The sequence below is a fragment of the Hyperolius riggenbachi genome, chromosome 1 (assembly GCF_040937935.1).
Source record: "Hyperolius riggenbachi isolate aHypRig1 chromosome 1, aHypRig1.pri, whole genome shotgun sequence".
Classification (NCBI taxonomy): Eukaryota; Metazoa; Chordata; class Amphibia; order Anura; family Hyperoliidae; genus Hyperolius; species Hyperolius riggenbachi.
In genome coordinates this window covers 54,546,438-54,569,113 of record NC_090646.1, presented here as the reverse complement: position 1 = coordinate 54,569,113, position 22,676 = coordinate 54,546,438, and the positions used below count along the sequence as shown (strand labels likewise).

At 43.4% G+C, this 22,676-nt stretch overlaps 1 protein-coding gene across 2 annotated transcripts in view; it reads left to right on the top strand.

Moving 5' to 3' along the window:
• Nucleotides 1–22,676, top strand: part of ZNF638 (zinc finger protein 638) — a 197,465-nt gene that overhangs the window by 162,438 nt on the left and 12,351 nt on the right. For both annotated transcript variants that reach the window (XM_068274297.1, XM_068274304.1), the window contains exons 12-21: nucleotides 1,180–1,232; nucleotides 1,316–1,444; nucleotides 3,723–3,854; nucleotides 4,931–4,972; nucleotides 6,282–6,419; nucleotides 10,165–10,290; nucleotides 10,396–10,430; nucleotides 12,700–13,810; nucleotides 18,809–18,877; nucleotides 20,334–21,141. In XM_068274297.1, the coding sequence (XP_068130398.1) occupies nucleotides 1,180–1,232; nucleotides 1,316–1,444; nucleotides 3,723–3,854; nucleotides 4,931–4,972; nucleotides 6,282–6,419; nucleotides 10,165–10,290; nucleotides 10,396–10,430; nucleotides 12,700–13,810; nucleotides 18,809–18,877; nucleotides 20,334–21,141 (2,643 nt within the window). The remainder of the gene's footprint in view (nucleotides 1–1,179; nucleotides 1,233–1,315; nucleotides 1,445–3,722; nucleotides 3,855–4,930; nucleotides 4,973–6,281; nucleotides 6,420–10,164; nucleotides 10,291–10,395; nucleotides 10,431–12,699; nucleotides 13,811–18,808; nucleotides 18,878–20,333; nucleotides 21,142–22,676) is intronic.

The following is a 22,676-nucleotide window of genomic DNA, read 5'->3' as shown; positions in this document are numbered from 1 at the left end:
GCTGTCGTATGACCGCTTAATCTCCCCTCTCCTGAGCGCACGATCACGTCGGGACGGTTCGTTGGCGCGGACGTTGAATCAACGTCCAGTCAGAGCGGTAGCACCACCTGCTGGAGGTTGATTCACCGTACTTGGTCCCCAAAAAGTTAATACAACTCGTGGTAAATCAGTGTGTGGCAATAATAGAGCCCTCTCTAACTACTGCAGAAATATTTTGGATGAAGTTCTGCTTTAACTGGTTCCGGGCCGGCGCAGTGTGAATATCCGTCCAGCAGGTGGTGCTGCAGCTCTGACTGAACGTAGATTCAACGTCCTAATGAATCGCGCGTCCCCGCTGATCTCGGTCTATAAGACGGCAGAGCTCTGTAAGCAAGTTAGCAGCTGCTTTCATTGGCTCCTGACCGCGTGATCACGGAGAGCCAATAGCATTGGCTCCCATTTATAGCGTCAGGAGCCAATGAAAGCGGCTCTTGACCGGCTGACAGCACTGTGCTGTCATAGAGACGGCAGAAAGAGGAGCCTGCGGCGATGAGACAGGGTCGTCACCGGCGGGTATGTGTGGCGATTTGTCAGGAGGTGGCGGTTTACCGTACCAGCAGTCTCTGTATCAAACGTTTAATCCAAGTAATTTGTAAACATTCTAAAAACTTACCATTATGGCAAGCTGCGGTGTGCGCTTAAAGGGAACCTTAACTGGCGGGGAAAAAAAATTTCACTTACCTGGGGGCTTTCCCAAGCCTCCTGCAGCCGTCCTGTGCCCGCGCCGGTCCTTCGGTGTCCTCCGGTCTCCCTCCGCGGCTAAGTTTCGTTTTCGGACGACTGCCAGTCGTCCTCGGGCAAAGCGTCCTTTTCTTCCGTATTCCCTGTCGTAAAGCTTTATGGCTCTTTACGACGGGGAATGCGGAAGAAGAGGACGCTTTGCCCGAGGACGACTGCCAGTCGTCCGAAAACAAAACTTAGCGGCGGAGGGAGACCGGAGGGCACCGAAGGACCGGCGCGGGCACAGGACGGCTGCAGGAGGCTTGGGAAAGCCCCCAGGTAAGTGATTTTTTTTTTTCCCCCCCGCCAGTTAAGGTTCCCTTTAAGTAGAGAGATCTTTCACTGGCCTCTGGCTCCATTATGTGCTTGATATTCCTCCAGTGATCTTTTTAGTGATCTGTTGATGTTTTGCCTCTGCAGACCTACCTCCTGGCTTTGTCAAGCGCTACCGTCTCATTGATCCTCCCCTCACGGTAGGTTTTAGGTTTTACTTTGCACTGTGTTCTGCACCAAATTGCAATGTTTCTATTCTAATAATGTAAATATTCTTCTCTAGGATTCAGAAAAATGCGTCGTCGTCATATCTAATCTACCAGAGAAACAATACACCGAGGAGGAAATATCAAACTTGGCCAAGCCGTTTGGTGGTGCCAATGACACGCTCATCATTTCCACTCACCGAAAGGTAAGTCTGGTTTTTACATTGACGTGATCTGGTAACGGTTGCTCTTTTATGTCAGTTCACAAGTCAGCGGGCGGTAGAGAGACCATAGATCAGACATTATATGCATGGGGCAACTAAAAGAGAATAAGACTGGGTATGGTATGAATGGTAAAAGGTTTGGATGTCTCTCCTTATGGTTTAAAATAAGAGTCCTTATTTTAACCCTTCCCTATCTGACTTTTAAATTTTCCCAGCAGTGTCGTACTCGCCTGCCAGCTGCAATGCAGGCCAGGAAATGTAATTTGACTGAGAGGTTGATTTTTTTTTTTTTAGATCATCATTTTTACATTAGAATAGCTAAACGTGCAAAGCTAAATATCACTAGGAGGGTGGGGCTATATTCAATATACAACTATATATACAGTGGTTTGCAAAAGTATTCGGCCCCCTTGAAGTTTTCCACATTTTGTCACATTTCTGCCACAAACATGAATCCGTTTTATTGGAATTCCTCATGAAAGACCAATACAAAGTGGTGTACATGTGAGAAGTGGAATGAAAATTATACATGATTCCAAACATTTAACAAAAAACTGCAAAGTGGGGTGTGCGTAATCTTTCAGCCTCCTGAGTCAATACTTTGTAGAACTACCTTTTGCTGGAATTACAGCTGCCAGTCTTTTTTAGGGTATGTCTCTACCAGCTTTGCACATCTAGAGACTGAAATCCTTGCCCATTCTTCTTTGCAAAACAGCTCCAGCTCAGTCAGATTAGATGGACAGCGTTTGTGAATAGCATTTTTCAGATCTTGCCACAGATTCTCGATTGGATTTAGATCTGGACTTTGACTGGGCCATTCTAACACATGTATATGTTTTGTTTTAAACCATTCCATTGTTGCCCTGGCTTTATGTTTAGGGTCATTGTCCTGCTGGAAGGTGAACCTCCGCCCCAGTCTCAAGTCTTTTGCAGACTCGGGTTTTCTTCCAAGATTGACCCTGTATTTGGCTCCATCCATCTTCCCATCAACTCTGACCAGCTTCCCTGTCCCTGCTGAAGAGATGCACCCCCCCGAGCATGATGCTGCCGCCACCATATTTGACAGTGGGGATGGTGTGTTCAGAGTGATGTGCAGTGTTAGTTTTCCGCCACACATAGCGTTTTGCATTTTGGCCAAAAGTTCCATTTTGGTCTCATCTGACCAGAGCACCTTCTTCCACATGTTTGCTGTGTCCCCCACATGGCTTGTGGCAAACTGCAAACGGGACTTCTTATGCTTTTCTGTTAACAATGGCTTTCTTCTTGCCACTCTTCCATAAAGGCCAATTTTGTGCAGTGCATGACTAATAGTTGTCCTCTGGACAGATTCCCCCACCTGAGCTGTAGATCTCTGCAGCTTGTCCAGAGTCACCATGGACCTCTTGACTGTATTTCTGATCAGCGTTCTTGTCCGGCCTGTGAGTTTAGGTGGACGGCTTTGTCTTGGTAGGTTTACAGTTGTGCCATACTCCCATTTCTGAATGATCGCTTGAACAGTGCTCCATGGGATGTTAAAGGCTTTGGAAATCTTTTTGTAGCCTAAGCCTGTTTTAAATTTCTCAATAACTTTATCCCTGACCTGTCTGGTGTGTTCTTTGGACTTCACGGTGTTGTTGCTCCCAATATTCTCTTAGACAACCTCTGAAGCCGTCACAGAGCAGCTGTATTTGTGCTGACATTAGATTACACACAGGTGCACTCTATTTAGCCATTAGCACTCATCAGGCAATGTCTATGGGCAACTGACTGCACTCAGACCAAAGGGGGCTGAATAATTACGCACACCCCACTTTGCAGCTATTTGTAAAAAAAAAAAATGTTTGGAATCGTGTATGATTTTCGTTCCACTTCTCACGTGTACACCACTTTGTATTGGTCTTTCACATGGAATTCCAATAAAATTAATTCATGTTTGTGGCAGCAATATGACAAAATGTGGAAAACTTCAAGGGGGCCAAACACTTTTGTAAACCACTGTAGATATAGGAAGTGTTTTTCCAATGCTGAAACCAGGGACATAACTGTAAAATTGGGTATCCTAAATAATTTACTGCCTTCTACTATTTGTCACAACAGTCCCTCTTTAAGATCTTCAGATTCCTATGCTGGTTACTTTGCCAGTATAAGGGCAGGAAATAATGGAATTTCCCAAATGGGCCCCGCGGCAAAACCTCAGTCCATTTCCCCGCTGTCCCAAAGATGTTTCTAATCTATCATGCTTTATGTATTTGTTATTGACTGTATACATTTTGTTTTTCAGGCATATTTGGAATTGAGCAACAGAAACTCTGTGGATTCAATGATGAAGTTTTACAGTGTTTTCCCCACTTTCCTTGGAGGGAATTCACTGAACATTGCCATGTCTTCCAGATACAAGGATGTGAAGGACGAGGTAAGGAGGGGCTCAGCTGCTTCCTGCATGGTTGCTTAGCAATTATGGACACCTATGCGACAAATTCACTGATCAGCCCGAAGATTAAAACCACCTGCCTAATATTGTGCAGTAATACAAATCAATGCAGTGAGTGACAGGAACACTGAATCCCAGTGACCTACATCCTGCCCAGCAGGGAATACGACACTGAGCAGGGGGCGAACATAGGCAAATGACCATGTCGCCGCACCATGGCGCAGGGCCACATGAAGATTTATTTGGTGATGGGCGATCACTGCACCTTTTAGGTGTGCAACTGTCCTAAATCTTATACCATATGTATATTGTAGGTATACTTCAAGTTAGTAGAAGGCTCTTAATAGTGTGGAGGCTTCCCGTTCCTCAGTCCAGCCTGTCATTTCAGCGCTGTTCTGTGCTCTAAGCTATTTGACCGCAGGGTTGCCGAGCTGTTCACTACTGCTGCTGGCAATGGAAGGATTAGTCCATGGGAATGCGGTTTTCAAAACCCATCGCAAAATGCTTGGTAGTGTGTCTCTGGACTTAGGCTGCAAGAGAAAAGTTCAGGGCTGTGGAGTCTGAGTCAGTGGTTTCAATAAACTAAAGTCTGAGTGGGATCATCTTTGAACCAAATCCATAGCCTTTGTATAAATTAGACTAAGGAGTCAGAGCCATTTTGGGTACGTGGAGTCTGTTTCATAAACTGAGTGGTCGGATGATTTTTGTACCGACTCCCCAGCCCTGGAACAGTCAGTTCTTGAAGATGTCTTTTTGGAAGTATCTCAGTGGTTGACAAGTCCAACTGATGGTTAGACTGAGCATCTACTAAGAATATTCCTGTGTCAGAAGGTTAATACTCACCAGAAGCGGTCCAAGAAAGGACAATGGGTGAACTAGGCTGAAACCTAGTCTGTCTTTTCTGATCCTGCATAGCCGCAAAGTTTACCATCAGTTGCCTCTGCTTCTCTAATATTGCTTCCATTATTGATTGGCAAATTTGTGGCTGTCCGCATTGTTGTTTTTAAAAGAAAAAAAAAAGTAGGATTTCTAACAATTACGGTCTTCTCCTCCTTTAGAATCGGATCTTTGCTGAAATCTTAGAGCAAGCACCATACAAGGTAATGTTTCCCAATTTCATTACTGCTGTAGCTGAATTGGCAAATGCATGTTAATGTGACCCTGCAGCGGGAAAAAAATGTATGATATAATGAATTGATTGTGTAGTACGGATAGTTAACAGAACATTAGTAGCTTAAAAAATGGTATTTTCAGTTAAAATATATATATATATATATATATATATATATATATATATATATATATATATATATATATATATATATATATATATATATATATATATATATATATATATATATATATATATATATATATATATATATAATATTTATTTATTTTTAATTTTTTTTTTTTTTTTTTTATTGCATCATTCTGTTTGCTTTTTACACACTACACTTAGCATTCTAAAGGATTTCACTGAGCAACACCTTTTGAACTTTCCTCTGCAGAAAAAACAAAATACAGTGACAGTTGAGATAACAAGCTTCAGAAGACAGAGTTCTCTGCGACTTTGAAAGTGTAGAGATCAGTGAAGCTCTTTTGCATAGATAACTGGAGTTAAACGGGGGGGGGGGGGGGGGGGGCAGTGTTCAGAGAGTTGACAGCTGAAGGGAAGAGGCTGTTTGTGTCTTGTGGTCCTGGTGGAGATGGACAGAACTCCGCCCCAAAGGAAGCCTACTGAAAAAGTGATGACCTGGGTGAGAGGAATCGTTGGCAATCTTCAGGGCCTTGGAGCGTAGTTTGGAGTCAGCTGTACAATTACATCTGAACTCTAGAACAAACTCCTCCCCATTTACATCTGCTGAGATCTGTTCTCTGCTTGAGCTCTATAGGTGTGTATATCTTGCTATTTGGATTGCATTGACTGATTCAGCTGAGCATCGCTCTGATCAAATCTGCTGGAAATCTATATTGCAAGGAGCCATAGCAGCCAATAAAAACAACTGAAATTATGATTGCATCGGATGACAAGTTTCAGTAGACTGACACTTCATAGCATTGACAGCATCTAAACAGTGCAGTGCTGCGGTTTAATAGATTTTCAACAGATTTCATGGTGAAATCTATTGAGTCTTGCAGTGTTTGGGGGGGATTCGCGCTCTCGCACATCAGAATCTGAGTCTGAGAGGATTTGATCTATTTGCAACATTGTGGCAATCTATACGTGTATGGGCACCTTCTTGTATACACACCTTCGTGTATGGTACGTTCTACAGGCTGATATGTTGGGGTCAGTAGTTCACTGGCAGGTTTGATCACTCTGGGGCAAGAAGCCCGTATTTAATTATACTTTTGCTTTTTCTGCTGCCTTATCGTGTTCTGATTTGTAAAACCTCACATTTTTAGATTGCACCATCAATCTACGAGAAGTTTGTGCATCTCTCCAATCTCCCTGAAAAGGAAATCGATGAGTTTGAAATTGCCCGCTTTGGCCTTCGGTTTGGAAAGGTGGAGCACTACATGATAATCAGCAATAAGAAAAAGGTGAGTATGCTCTCTTCATGGTAACGTACAGTATATTTTATGGCTTATGTTTATGGATTTTTCTTAAACACCTTGGCGTTAAATTTATTGCGGCCATGGGGTTGGCTTTCAAAAAAAGTGTTTTAACTTAGTGTAGCTAGCATTAGGCTAGCTACACTTCACCGTACCCCCTCGCCGATCGCCGCCGGCGATATTTACCTGGCTGCAATCCCGTGAGAGCCGCAACTTCTCCATCCGGCTTCAGGCGTTGCTATGGCGACGATCGGGCATTCCATCATGCGCAGTTCTGATTGCCGCCAAATCGACCCCTGGAGGCTGTGGAGAGGCTGCGCGTGCTCCGGGGAGGGTATGTATTCGGCTGCGATCTGGGGGGGGAATAAAGCGGGCTGTCGGCGATCGGGAGGGTGATGTAGCTAGCCAAGTTCTACCTACGTCCCCCAGGGAAAATTTTATTCAAAAAGACCGTTCAGGGGCTGAGCAATCCTTCGTGGCGGTAATGGACGAGCTGAGCTCGTCATTATCTCCAAGGTGGTTAATGGTGTACCCATATTCGTGTCCATATGAGTTTGTTGCTCTCATACACTGTTCTCAATGGTAGGTGTGGTGTTTAAAGAGACACTGAAGCAAAAAAAAAAAAATATGATATAGTGAATTGGTTGTGTACTATGAATAATTACTAGAAGATTAGCAGCAAAGAAAATATTCTCATACTTTTATTTTCAGGTATATAGTGTTTTTTCTAACATTGCATCATTCTATAATATGTGCACATTACACAACACTCAGCATTCAAAATGAGTCTTTCAGAGCAGTCTGTGAAGTAATGACCTCTCCTCTAGCAGAGGAAAAGTAAATAGTCCAGGAACAGTTGAGATAATAAGTCAGAAAACAGCCCTCTCCAGGACTAACTTAGTCGGAGAGCTTAATGGCTTGTTTGCATAGAGATAACTGGAGTTTCTCAACTCTTCCTGTACTGGAAACAATTACACTGATGTATCTGATCTTAATGTTTTATTTCTTAGCTGTGCTACACATACTGTACAAATCATAATATCATCATTTTTTTTTCCGCTTCAGTGTCTCTTTAACCAGCTGAGCGGTCTGGACGAGCTCAGCTCGTCCAGTACCGCCGGAGCCTGCCGCTCAGGCCCTGCTGGGCCGATTTGGCTCAAGTATAAAGCAGCACACGCAGCCGGCACTTTGCCAGCTGCGTGTGCTGCCTGATCGCCGCCGCTCTGCGGCGATGAAAGAGGGTCCCCCCCAGCCGCCTGAGCCCAGCGTAGCCGGAACAAAAAGTTCCGGCCAGCGCTAAGGGCTGGATCGGAGGCGGCTGACGTCAGGACGTCCATGACGTCACTCCGCTCGTCGCTATGGCGACGAGGGAAGCAAAACAAGGAAGGCCGCTCATTGTTTATTCTGGGCGCCGGAGGCGATCGGAAGAACGCCTCCGGAGCGCCCTCTAGTGGGCTTTCATGCAGCCAACTTTCAGTTGGCTGCATGAAATAGGTTTTTTTTTTTATTAAAAAAAAAACCCTCCCGCAGCCTCCCTGGCGATCTTATCAGAACGCCAGGGTGGTTAAAGAGTTTAAATATGTGGCTTGTGCCAGATTTCTGAACGCTGGTATTTCTGTTTTGTACACATTCACATTCTGTTCCTTATATGGTGCAGAGAAGTAATCTGATGGGCATGTTATTGATATCCGACATCAGATGTTATTGCTTATTATCCCCTCTATGCAGTAGTACAGGTTTCTTCATATGACACTGATCTCTCTAATTTCCATGCTGTCTCTGAGCAGCGATACTTAGTGCTGCTGCCTCCCCACTCACAACTCTTCTAGGGGATCCAGTGTCCCTGCTCATTTCCCCTCTGTGGTAATGATGTTGTCTTGCATGGCAGAGTAGTATGGGCAGAAATGGCTGTATATAGCCCTGTTTTTGGGGACACACTGACTAAAGATGTATTTTACCAAATAACTGAGCATAATGGCTTCTTGTCTATTTAAATTAGTGTACACACCACTTTTTTTTTTTTTTTAAATCCTTATTACCAGATAGGACCCTTTACCTACAAATGCCAGCTCCTATGCTTTATATAGGATTACCAACAGATAAGTGCAACTCATAATTTAGCGTTACAGCTTCCAACTGTTAATATCAATGGGTGTTAAGCCACTGAAAGCTTGCATATAGATTTGTTTCAGTATATCCCAGATTGAAATAATTTGAACACGCAGACAAGAGAATTATCACTAAATATAATGTATTCTTGTTATAATGTACAGAGACTATATAAAAAGTATATGATTAAGATGCCTATTGCTAAGATATCTGCTAACCTATTAGAATGTCCACCAAAATATATTGCATGAAATGCATACCAGTTCCTAAGAGCTTATAACATAGCAGAGCAACAGCATAGAGTTCTGTCTTGTTGTTACCTCTATCTTATAGTGTTAAAAAGAAAATGAAACTCCTCCTGCTAATTAACATACGCGTATGTCATAGCAAATTACATCAGAAATAATTTCTGGAATGGAATTTGCTTTCAGTTTCTCTTTCTAACCTATGAGTCATACTAGGAGACCTCAGCCAAGTATTAGCTAATGTGCTTGCTAAAATATTGCAGCTATTGGTTAGGTCAGGCTTTCTCAACCAGGGTTCCTTGAGGACTCTGCAGGGGTTCCTTGGCATTTTCCCCTATCGTGGGGGAAGTATAATAAAGCACACTATAATAGGTGGTACTGTAATAAGAAGCACTAAATTGAGGGCTCAGGAGACTGAGTGGCAGTGTAATGGGGGTAGTGAAATAAATAGCCACACATACTCTAAAAAACCACGCCTCCTGCAAAATAAATGCAGGGGTTCCTCGAGCTCAAAACATTGTTTGCAGGGGTTCCTTGAGATCCAAAAGTTATTAGCAGGGTTCCTCCAGGGTACAAAGGTTAAGAAAGGCTCGGTTAGGTCATTCTCAGCGTGGGAATAAATGAGAATAATTTCACATCATTACAGTTCAAGCAAGATACAAAATTAATCATTTCAAAAGTAATTTTGAGTCTGACCTAAAAGAAAATCAAAAGATAAAAATTAATGAAATAAGGAAAGAATGCAATGTTATATACTTGACACCTCCTTAAAGGGAACCTAAAGTGAAAGTAATATGGGGGTTCCTTGGCTGTTCCCCTTATCTTGTGTTTCTAATACTATGATCCATAGACCCTAACAAGCATGTTTACCAGGTGCTCTGACTGGTATCTGACTAGATTAGCTGCATGCTTGTTTCATCCACTTGTGCATGCTTTTGACTCCGACATTACTGATGCCAGACGATCAACAGGGCTACCAGGCAACTAGTATCATCTAACAGGAAATAAATATGGTAGCCCCAATATCACTTTGAGTTAATTTTAACCTCGCCCCCGTCCATGGTGCTCAACCATAACTTCCCATCCTGAACTAGTGTGCTCCCCAGGCTCTTTTAGCCGGGTGCTTCACCCGGCTAGTTTTGGTAAGCACCCTGGCTGTCATCGTCTCACCCCCTCCTTTGCCGTAAGCAGGGAAGCGCCAGCCGTGCATTCTGTCATCTCGCCCCACCTGGCTACATTTGCATACCACCCGGCTGGGAAAATTCTGGGAAGAACACTGCTGAACTGTAACTCTTTGCCACTGCTGTCTCCCCACAAAGAGTTGAAAGTTTTAGCTACTGTTAGAAATCAAAGAATGACCTACTTGTGTCTTTTCTCAGGCCATCCTTCACATGAACTCTGCTAGCGCTGCCAAGACGATGAAGAATTTCCTAACTCGTTATCCTGTCAACATTGATGAAAATATATTAAGCTGCACTCTGGCCAACAAGAAGAGCATGGCCGAGGTAAGATGAGAACAGGCACATATAAATGTGACACGCCTTTCCTTTATTCACATGGATACTTCCTGCAGGACATCACATAACTGCTGTATATTCTCTCTTCCATAGGATGAGTATGAGTCTTACCTGGAGGAAGAAAAGAGGTAATGTATCTGTATATAACTGATACTCTGTATAAAGCGCATTTTACTGATTAAAAAAACGAATGTTTTTTAAATCGTGTGTGCCGTTAGGGGAAGCAACACTAATTACCTACAGGTTCTGCTCCTCTGGCACCCGGACTCACAATCTTCTTCTGCTGGCTTTTGTAGCTCCTAGCATTTACACACGCAATGCATGCCAGAAGATGTAGTCTGTACTCTGCATCCATGGACTACATCTTACAGCAGGGCTGGGCAAACTACGACTCGTGTGCGCAGTTACACCAGCCCACCAACAGGTGGCGGATTCCCTTCTGAAACTCGCCTCTGCTCACGGATGTCCTGCATAGTCTCCACGGCAACAGGACGTCACATGTCAGGAAGCGCTAGCAGCCAGCGTGTAATATGCTGACACATTCTGACGTGATGTTCTGTTGCCATGGAGACAACGCTGGACTTGCGTGAGCTAAAGTGACTTTCAAAACCCCTGCTGCTCGCTCGCTATTTTACGGGGGGGAGGCGCGGTGGAATTGGAGGTGGAATTTAAAGAATGTGGCCTGCTGTCCACACAGTGCAGTCCGGGCCTCTAAGAGTTTGCCCAAGCTTGACTTACAGCATGCATTGCGGCGCATGACATCGCCGGGAACTACAAAACCCAGAAAAAGCTGCTGGTCGGGTGGAGAAGATGGAGCATCTGAGGCCCACAGAGGAGCAGAACCCCTGAAATTATGGCACACCATTACGGACCTTCCTTATGGGGCGATCTTTGTGGTGTAAAAAAAAATGGTACTCTGGTCACTTTAAACAAATCTAAAGATTTGTAGAAAAATGGAAAGTTGTTGCAAACTTGAACGACTTATAACCTCTTGAACCCTTTTCTGTCGTAAAGGGGGGTAACTTTGCCTGTGAGCTCCCATAACAGGACTTTGTTTACACTAAAAAGTCAGATCAAGTAGTTCCATCTAGACAGTGAAAAAGCCATTTCTCCTGTAAGGAGTTTTAGATACGTAAATAGATGTTGTGTGGAATTCTTTGTGACAGGAGCTTGCTCGTGCTTTGTTTTTGTCACATTTTTCTGATTTGAGGTACTTAGTAATGTCCTGCTTTATCGCCGATTCCCCGCATATTCCATGTGCGTTACCACCTGGTCAGTCCACAAACTACATAATAGGCCTGAAATCTGCGTTTGAAAACAAACAGTTGTGGTGTTCTTGTGGGCCAATGTACACAGGGGTTGGCAGTCTATTTACAGATCATTTATTAGTTCTATTTTGTTTAAAAAAAGAAAAAGAAAATGTAAGATTTCCAACAAGTTCTTGATCTCCAACTGTAATTACTCTAAACTCTAAAATCGCATTACGCATTTGAGCAAGAAAAATTTGGTCACAGTTAACTTGTATTAAGGTTGTGGGGCATCACTTTTAAACCACTTCCTGCAAAGTAGATGTTTTAAAACTTCTTATTTTCACACTAATTGTCTCTCAAGCCTGCCCCTTACTGTCTGAAAATGTGGCTTTAGCTAAGTCAGATTTTTCAAGGAGTGGTTGATGACCAGGGGAATAAGGAGAGGAATGGATAACACACAGAGGTATGTGGATGCGGCGTGAACTCGCCTCTGTGCTTGCCCAAAGCACAGAGGTGTGGGCAAGCAGCTGAACTTTCCATTGGGGTGCTTTAAAAAAAAAAAAGCAGTCTTGTAAATTATACTCTTTAAATAGCATTTTCACGTAAATATTTTTTTCTAAGAGTCTTATTGAAATGCTGGTCTTGCAGTGGTTTGCACTGGTGGTTAAAGCTTGTGACTGTAGCCTCCAGAGGCAGCCAGGGTTGGACAGGCTTAGGACTTCGTGTAGACATATATGCCGAGCTGGCCATAGATGTGATACTGTATTCTGCAGATGGTAGGCAGAAAGCACCTGCAGCAAGCCAGCCATCTGCGGTATAGCCAGTACACCTAGCAGAGAAGTCTGTGTTTGGGGTCTTGTGTAAACAAACCCCTGCCAAAATTGGGCCAATGCAAAAGGCAGCGACTCCATTCTACACGCGAGCGACGCAGGAATAAACTGCTTGGCCAAATTAATCCATTTCAGCTGACTGGGGTTTCAGCTGAGAAAATAAATAAAAGCCAATGCAAGCAATCCGCCAAAATGGCCGATATCGGCTATTTCCACAAACCAGAATATCATGTCTTTGGGGTGCCTTTTATTCTTAGTGGCGGTCTGATGTGAAAATGAAGAGTGTATTTAATATCTCACTATGTAACACCTAACAGCTCAGAGCCTGAAACTAACATGTTCGAAGGAGAAGTGGCCCCGACCGCTGATGAAGTAAAGAAAGTAGATCCAAGAGATTCTCTTCCCACCTCCCCCGTTTCAGAGATGGATACAGATGAGACTGCTAATCCTGGAGAGGCATGTGAAGAGGAAGATGAGGATGAGGAGGAGGAAGAAGCGGCAGAAGCACCGGAAGCTCCAGAAGGAAGCTCTGTCTTTATCCAGCCACAACCAGTAGAACATCAGCAGGAATATAATAAAGTTCCTCAGTCATACACGTCAGAGGAAATGGACGTGCTCGTGTCGGTCGAGTCGGATGAAGAGGAATATGACACACAAGACAGCCAGAACCAACGTGACATGGCGAGCCTCCTGACAGCCGAAGAATCAGAGGAGCACGACAGTGAAATGGAGACATCTAAAGACAGTCGCTCAAAGCCTGCAAGTTCCCAGGGGAAAGAGCCTCATCTTAGAGGTGGTAGCACCTCTGAGAAAGAACGCAAGTCTGAAAGTGAAGGAAATGAGGAGGAATCCGCAGCTCAAGTTCCTGAAAATGCTACTAAAGTGTCCGGTAGCACAGACAAGAAAGGGACTTCTAACAAGTCAGGAGACAGGAGGGAAAGGGATACCAAACATTCATCTCACAGCAGCTCAAGGTACGGAAGGTCTAGCGATGACAAGTCTCGATCTTATGAGGACAGGTCTAGGTCGAGAAATGAAAGTAGTAGACATTCAGGGGGAAGTAAGGAGCGTGACCACACTGCAGCAGATGGGACCAGGACAGCAAAATACAACCCTCAGAAAGGGGACATCTGTGTCACACTCACTGTGGACGGTCAAAAGTCTTCAAGAACACCAGATCCCAGAAAAAGGTCCTCTGGAGAGGGAGCATCATCAGGAAGAGAGAGCAGCACCCCTAAATCAAGCAGCAACCGTTCAAGTCCATCAGAGAACGCTGCCGGTAACCACAAGTCCTCCAGTGGAGCCCACCAGTCAAAAAGCAGCCACAGAAGTACTAGCTCTCAGGACAAAGACTCAAAAGTCGCTTCCAGGTCGCGAGAAAATGACAGCAGATCCAGCGGCAGGAAGGACGACCGGTCAAAGGACAGTGTAAGTTTCTTATCCTTCAGTACGATTGCTGAATTTTGTGTTAGCATGTTTTTTTTTCAGATTTGATTTGTAACTGATATTTTGACCCCCACAAAACAATTATTCCATGAAGTATTATTGAAATTCGTGCGTGGTCACATTCAGCTTGACAGCTATGTTGACCTAGCTGAAATTAATTTTCAAGAGTGACCTATGTCTGGTAGAAATATGAATAGCCATCCCTTTCTAGCAGCCATGTGACTTTCTAAAACGCCAGGTTAGCTCTGTACGTTGCAAAGACTATGGTGAACTTCATTTCTTTCTCACTGCTCCTGTACGATCAACAGGAATATAATATATTTTATGGACTAGAAGACTCACTTTGCGTCCCCCAAAAGTGGGGAAAAAGTTACTGCATCTTATAGTACAAATGCAGGGAGTTCCTGACTTGTGAATGCCGGCCAATACGAATCTCCAACCCGCCGCAATGTCGGGGACTCCCTGTACTGTGCCCATGCAGAGGAGGACATGGGGACAAACAGAGGACTCAGGGAGACACAAATGGGCATTGAGGACACGGAGACACAAGAGGTACAAAGTGGGCATAATCCACTAGGTGCCCCTTTACCATGGGTGCGCCAGGTTTAATATATATATATATATATATATATATATATATATATATATATATATTTTCCCCCGTTTTTTTTGTCCTCTAAACCTTGGGCCGTCTTATGGTCAGGAGCATCTTATAGTCCGTAAAATATGGTACATTGAGTTTATTACTGTATTCATCATGTGATCAAAATGTGCTGGAGTAGGAAGCACTCTAGCCTTGGCAGCCTTTTATTTTTCATTTTACAGAATGAGTGAAAATACCTCCGCAAAAGTGCAAGGCTTAGCATTGGATTTATAATACTGTCCAGAGATTTAATCCAGAGAGCTCCCTGACCTCACAATTCTGTTACCCAGCATGCAGTTACATGTTGGCTGATTGGTCTGTAAAGCTGCAGAACACAGAGAATGTCATTGTGGTCTCTCCTATAGGGGAACTGTTTTGTAACTATGGCAGTAGCGCTGCCCTCTCTCCTATTGTAGCCTGTGCTGCCGACTCAGGTGTAAGTGCAGCTACTTCAGCCAGCTGTGTCTGAAAATACATTCAATTGTTTATAGGCCAGCTTGGCAAAAAAAAAAAAAACTTGTATAGCTTTCAAATGACCCCATATTACAGAAGAGTCTGCCCACAACATGAGGTGACTACATAACAATAACGTGTGGTAATGTTTGAGATATTCCTTTAGTAACATGTTCAATGTGACAAGAGGTGGTCTCAATATTAGTGGAAGGATTTCCATAGTTCGTGTCCCGGGCAACTTTGCGGTGAAGTATAAGTGGCAACCTCTAAAGGTGTCGATGGTTTTAGAATCCGGCAACACATAAGTTATAATATGAGGCATAGGAGAGAGAGGGGGGGGGGGGGTAGTGTGGGAAGGTTGGATTGGCAGTGAGATTTAGAGGCGGGCTCTAAAGGTAAAATCACTCTTATGTCCAATTAATGAAAGGACAAGTTGGTTGTAACTTTTTATAAGAACAAAGCAGTTGTTACCAAATCTTTTGTTTTGGCTTTTAAATAACTTGCTTGTTGCACCTCTAAAGGCTCATAGACCTGCTTGTCTAAAGTCTGCTGAGGCCGGCAATAATGATCACCTCAGCCGATGATGGTGTGTGTACAGTGGCCCTCAACCCGCAAGTGATCAGCCCGGCAGATCGATTGCGGTATTTTCATTACCGGTAGTCCAAATGGAAAATATGGCCTCACACCAAGCAAATATCTTATTATATTCTAATATTAGAAATACCAGTTTGCTTTTTTTTTTTTTTTTTTTTTCCCTCTGTAATGCTAAGTTATAGTACAAGTGAATACAAGGTATGAAACGTCAGTTTGTGACTTGAATGTAAATGATGCTGTCCAAGGCCCATTATTTGTTCTTTGATTGGAAATGAGCAGCTGGGCAGGCCTGTGCATGGAATTTGTTTGCAAACTATGACAAATGATTGTTTCAGCTAAGACAGTATATGGTGTATCTTGGTGTTAACTGGCAGTACTGTCCCCTGTGCTGCAATTCACCGAGTGGGAAAATCACCAGTGGAATGACTCCTGCTCACCCTCTCATTTCTTGCTTAGCAGAGATCTGAGCAGCAATAGCTGTACTCTGTCTTTGTGGGTAATGTTAAATGATCATAAAAGATTTCTTGAAGCAAGTCATCCACAGCCTGTATGTAGTTTTTGAACAAGGCCAATTGAAGAAATACCCATTGGATAGTGCTAACTAGCTTAGCTCCTACCACCCAACAGTTTAGTGTTGTGCAGCCCTCCTCCTCTTCCAGCTGCCAGTATGTCATGCGGGAGCTGCACTGACTGGCACTCGTTCTATATCTAGCTCTGGAAAAATGCATCCATTCATACCAGTGCAGCTGGCATCAGAATCACTTCATATATCTATATATTGCTGCATATTGGCATGTAGCCCCGCCCTACCAGTGATTTATAGCCAAAGCTAATTATCTATGTGGAATTCCCCCCCCCCCCCAAGCAATCTGGGAGACCAGGTATTATTTTATCTGGCTTCGACACGCAGTAAGTGAACATTTTGCATTGATGCACCTGCTTAGTAGTAAGGAGGTGATGTATTTCAAAATGTAAATCAGAAAGAGGAAAGATTTTGGTATGGACAATCACTGACTAAATGTATAAAGTTATACTGTAATGTAAAACATAAGCAATTTTATTCATTATGCTATTTTGCACTACAGTTCCTCTTTAATTGTTTGCATTCAGTAGCTGCTCCTTCTATCCATCAGTTTCCACAATTTTTGCTCCAATTAACATTGAAATGAAAATAAATCTCTGCACTCTCCTTCCTACAAAATCTTACATAACGCTGTTTATTTACCTCTGACCTGATAACTTCACTACAGAGTTGTAAAGTAATGACGGCAAACTATGCCTGAAAGATAAATCGAATTTAAACCGAAATCGCGATCACCAACATCACAATTTTGGAATCGTCAAAGTGACAATTATCGCGATCACGTCATTTCCACATGGGGGAATTTGAAAAGAAATGGCTTCAAACCTCCCTAAAGTCCCGGCGCATGCGGCTCGCAGCGTTGGACATACCTTCCGCACGAGTCTAACGCTGTCCGTCCTCTATCGCCGTCTGCCGGGTCTGGTGCTTGGCAAAACTCTGGGTTACTCTGTCACATGACATACAGGAAGTATTACGTGCATTAGAGCCTGCAGGAGGCGAAGTGGATAGATGGGAATCGCTAGATTCGTGCTTGAAGCTATGTCCAGAACTGATGCAGCTTGGGGGACAGAGGGGGCACAGAGACAGTGCGGGCACAGAGGGAGACAGGAGACACAGAGGGGGCACAGAGAGAAGCAGAGCGGGCACATAAACACAAAGGGGGCAAGAGAGAGACCCAGAGAAGGCATAAAGAGGCAAAGGGGGCACAAGGAGATACAGGAGGACAGAGGGGGAACAAAGCTTGAAGGAAATCGTGAATCGAATTGAAATCGCAATTTGAGACAGAAAACGCTCAAACCCCTTTCCTCCCCCCACAGGGAATTCAATAGCAGAGTTAATTAGTAAACAAGTGTAAAATGCACATTCTAGGAGTAAGACAGTAGCAGATTTGTTACATCTAATACATTATTAAAACAAATTAACTGTTTAAATGGGAGGGATAAACAAATAAAATGTGCGTTTAATGTACAATATAACTGTTTACACTAAGCTAGAATGTATGAAAGTGGATAAATTGTTTGTTTTTTCACTTTTCCTTATTTTCCTTTTAAAATGCATAGAAAATAAGGTAATTACTAAAAACAAATATTGGCTACAAAAAGCCTAATTTGTCCTGAAAATAGAATATATAGATCATTTAGTTGTGATCATTGATAAAGTTATTGCCAACCTAATCGGAGCTGAGCTGAACTGTGAAAATGACCAGGGTAGGGAAGTGGTTAATATATAGGAGTAACCATTCTACATGACTGGCGTTAAGAGAATGACATTCAATTGTCGTTCTGCTGCACAGTGCTTCTGAAAACTAACATCCACTCCATTAGCTCTGCTTTGTAACAGGCGGTTTGTGAACACCAGATGGCAGTATTATCCTCAGACAGTTACTTTTTCACAAGCAGAGCTATTCATATGCAACTCCACTGAACAAAACTCATGCGGTTATGCCTGGCTGATATCAACAGCTTCTTGGCTACTGTGCACAGACCTTTGACTTGCAGGAATCAGCCAAATTAAACAAAATCTGCTTAACCTACCTAGGGCTTTCTCCAGCCCCTTGCAGCCGACTGTCCCACGCTGACAGCTCTCCGGCCCCGGGTCCTGCATGGTGCAGAAGACGACCTCGCACTACTGCGCAGTACGCCGCGGACAACGTGGCTGTGTAAAGAAACCTGAATCAGATTGTGTTGTTTTTTTTTTGTTTTTTGTTTTTTTGTAGACATTGGTGTCCACAGACCTTAAAGTTGTTCCCTGCGACCATTGTTTGGTGTTTAGCCAGAGTTTTAACAGAAAATCAGCTGCTGTTTCTCAAACTACTTGGATCTTTCAGTTTAATTGACGTTTCCCATTTACTTGTATTGCAGACACATGACCTAGTCTGTGTCACTAAGCATAACTTGAACGGTAGCCATTAAACTGGTGGGATCAAGCCGCAAATGTGTCAGTTCACGTGGCTAGTGTACACAGGGGTCTTGGTACACTAGACATTATGCGTTTTGTATACTCTTTTTTTTTTTTTTTTTTTTTTTTTTTAGTGAGACCTATGAACTAAAGTTCAGCAGGGAGAGTGGGTTGAATAATCATGCTTGTGCTTTCAAGTAAATAACATGACCAGAGTGATGGGACCCCTTATGGGTTGCAATTGATACTTGTAGTCAGATGCGCGGGAAAACTTCAGTTTTTATATTGTTGTTGCTTCCTTTTTGTGCAGAGTTCATCATCCTCATCTCGGCATACGCGAAGCACCAGGGCCAGCACTCGCGGACAAAGGTCAAAAGAGGTAAGCTTAACCATCACCGTATAGGATATATACAGCAGCTATGCAAGAAAATGCAATGGCAGCTTTCAGAGCAGATAAGCTGCACTTTGGGAAATTTTAATCTGTAGACATATTACTTGTGCACAAAAGCAAATATGATAACTGTATGGGTAATAAAAAGTAGGGAAACACAATTTTATTGAATGTTATGCCAGAGTTTTATCCCACTTTAAGTGGTCTCTCTAAGAGGTCTATAAGGTTCCCAGCCTATTCACACTGTGGGGGTGTGAGTTTTGTTATGCAGCAATGCACCATGACCATGCTGCTATCCAGTAAAGTGCTGATCCCAGTCAGTTACATAGTGTGAGGCCGCTCTGAGCACAGAAATGCATACAGCAGTGGGATAACATGAGGCATAATAGGCAGTTGTAATGCACGACGTGGATGCAGCAGCTGGGTCTATGCCGCACAAACCACATGCCACAGGAAGTCGCAGGGATAAAAGAGGGGGTTCAGGCTCTGCAGGTTACGATTTGCTTTCTGGTGTCCATGCTGATTGTACTAAACTGCACAATATACATGGTTTGACACCTCAATCCTTCCTCAAGCACAGTACATTTAGCAACTATACTCCTAGACCTGATAGTATTACCACTTCCCTTGCAAGCAATTTGGCTCAGTGAAGACCATTTGTAATTTTATTACTCAATTTAAATGTATGCTTTGAGTCAGTGTTAAGTGTCGTGCTAAAGATTAAAAAAAAAAAACCTTCATTCTGACAAACTTTTTCAAGAGAAGCTTGTCAGCCGTACTATCTAAAAAAAAAAAAAACACACACACAAGTAGATAAATACTTGCTCTATTTACATAACCTATGTATGCCACTGTCCACATTTTGCTTTTCAAAAATTTTCTACAGTAAAAAGAGAAAATTCTTCTTTGCATTTCCCATTTCAACTCTGGCTATTTGAAGCCAATCCTGATGTTTTTTCCTCCCTTACTCTCCTCTGCCTGATTTGCCAGTCCTTCATTATAGAAAGTGCATTGCCTCAGCATGAGAAATATTGGCCAATCAGAGAGTAACAGATGTGGGAGGGGAAAATGGGAGGGAAAGAGGTTTCAGCCAATCAGGTTGCATTAGTTTAGTCAGGGGGAGTAGAGAAGCAAAAAAGGACAACCCAGCATGCCCTGCAACTTCCTTTTTGTGTACCAAATAAGTCAGGTAAACTGGGGGAGAGATCATTTATCAACAAGAAAAGTAAGAGATTTTAACTTTTAGATTGCCTGGTTCGCATCCTTATTACTTGTTTACCAGAGAAAAATAAAGAATTGATTTTATACCCTCTTGGTCTCGTTTACTCTGTTGGGGGAGAAGATGTGGGATAGACCATTTTTGTGTCAGGTTAATAATGTTAATTACAATGGCAGAGGACTCTTACGCAGTTTAACGTGGTTTGTGTTTATTTGCTTTGTATAGGACGAAAAGGAAGATTTCCCATTCAACTTGGATGAGTTTGTTACAGTGGATGAGATTGTAGAGGATCGCGGCACTTCTCAGAAGACAAACGCTGGAGCTGCTGATGCTGCCAAGAGTGGGAAGAGAAAGGAAACTGCCACTCCTACCTCAGACTCAAAGAAAGCAAAGCAGGACAGCACCACCGCTGCCCAGGACTTGTCTTTTGTCACTTTGGATGAGGTTGGCGATGAGGAAGATGCAGCCACTGCAGCAGAGACGAGCCAAGGAAAGGACGCACAGTCTCTGGTGACTACAGATGCAGAGGATGCCCCACTCGCTAGTGCAAAGGACTCAGAGATGCTGATGACATTAGATGAGGTTAGTGATGAGGAGGATGCCCAGGCAGCTGCTGCTGAGCACCATTCCTCAACTGTACCTGACATCCTGGCCAAAGACCAGCTACTTACTCTCGATGAGGTCTGTGCGGAGGACGAAGAACAGGCTTCACCTTCTGAGCCTCACAGTTCTGCGAACAAACTGCCACAGGACACTGCGAACAAACAGGGCAGCTCGATAGCACTTAAAGCAAAGAAGAATCAAAAAGCCCTGAATAATTCTGTATCAGAGCTGGGCCAGGACAGCCAAGCAGACCAGTCTCTGCTGACTTTGGATGAGGTGAAGGGAGAGGATGAGGACGAGTGTCCAGGTGACGCAGAACTCCAGTTTCTGACAGTGGATGAGATCGGTGAGGAGGAGGAGGAGGCTGCTGAGCAAACAGAGAACGATGGCAAGTCCCAACCAAGCAAACGCATCACCAAATCACAGCCTGGTGAGTTTTAGGAAACTAGTCTTGCCAATGAAGTCTGTTAAGAAAGCAATGCAAATGGAAGATTCCCTGTTGGGTAATATTGCTTCTCTATATCTCACTTGTTTTAGTTGAAATGTGTGGCTAGTACAGTAGAATCCCTTTATAGTAAACTCCAAGGGATTGGCTTCACTATATCAGTAATGGTCACACTCAAGCACAAAAAGTATACTATAGTAATGTAACTTAATTCGGTCAACGATTGGGAGTAAATCTTCCTTTTCAATGCTTCAGCAAGCACAGACGTCTAAACTAGATGAAAATGCACAGTACTTAAAGAGACTCTGTAACAAAATGTTAAGCCTTATTTCTTCTGTCCTATAAGTTCCTATACCTGTTCTAATGTGGTCTGTCTTACTGCAGCCTTTCCTACTTGCACTGTCTCTAATAAATCTTATCGCCTTTCCTCTGTCGTCTGTCGGGCTAAGGCTGGAATGTGTGCAATGTGCAGCACTGCTTGTCATTGGCAGAAGCTTTACACACCCCCCTCCAATCTCTGCATGAGTCACACAGTAAGCTAGTTCTCAGCCTATGATACTCTGGTTAGAAGCCATGTCTTTTGTTTGTAAACACTGCCTAAAACTGTTCATAACAAACCAGGATCGCAGCAGGGAGTGGCAGAAACAGCACAGAGGGGCCCAGGAGAACATAAGGAATAGAATGCTATGCTTTTTATTGTAAGAATATTAGAGTACAGATTCTCTTTAATATGCAGGGATTTACATGCAATAATCGCTCAACAACTTGCACAGTAAGCATAGGTCACACCAGTTAATGCAGGTATAGTGACGATAGTGTGCTCCTCTGTCAACGTTTCTGTTCAGCCCAGATCATGCTATAACTTTGCAGCCATGCACAAGCAAGTCACAGATGACCCCTCAGTAAATAGGCAGCAGCTTACACTGGAAGCATAGATCTCATTGGCTGGTACTTTAGAGGTAATCCACACAGGCCCAGAGTAGTGTGCCGATAGCGAGCAGGCTACAAGTGGCTGCCAGCCCGCCCACCTACAGCGACTCACGGGTCTCCTACTGGTGTATGACGCATGAAGTGCCCGCCCACTTTCCACTATAGCTGGACACAGAATACTTCAGGGGCCAGAAAATAGTAATTTATATAACACAAGTTCTATTGTATTTGAGTTTTATATCTGTTACTCCAATATGCTTTTAATGGTGTTTAGCTTGGGACCTGGACATTGAATTTACTATACCCAAAGTTTTACTATATCAGTTTACTGTGGTGAGATTTTACTGTAATAGATGACGCCACCTGGAGTTTGCAATTCAGCAAGTCCTCTGTGCTTTCTACCCTTGAATGCTTCTCTAGAAAGCACTATTGCAGTGCGTGTATTGTGTTTGAAGTGATGTTATGCATTAGGGTCCTGTGTGCAGGGACCTGATATGTAAGTGATCAACCTCCCTGACTGTATGATTATTTCTGGATTTTAGGATCTTTTCAGCATATTTCAGACCCTAAAACCAGGGGAAAAAAATCAT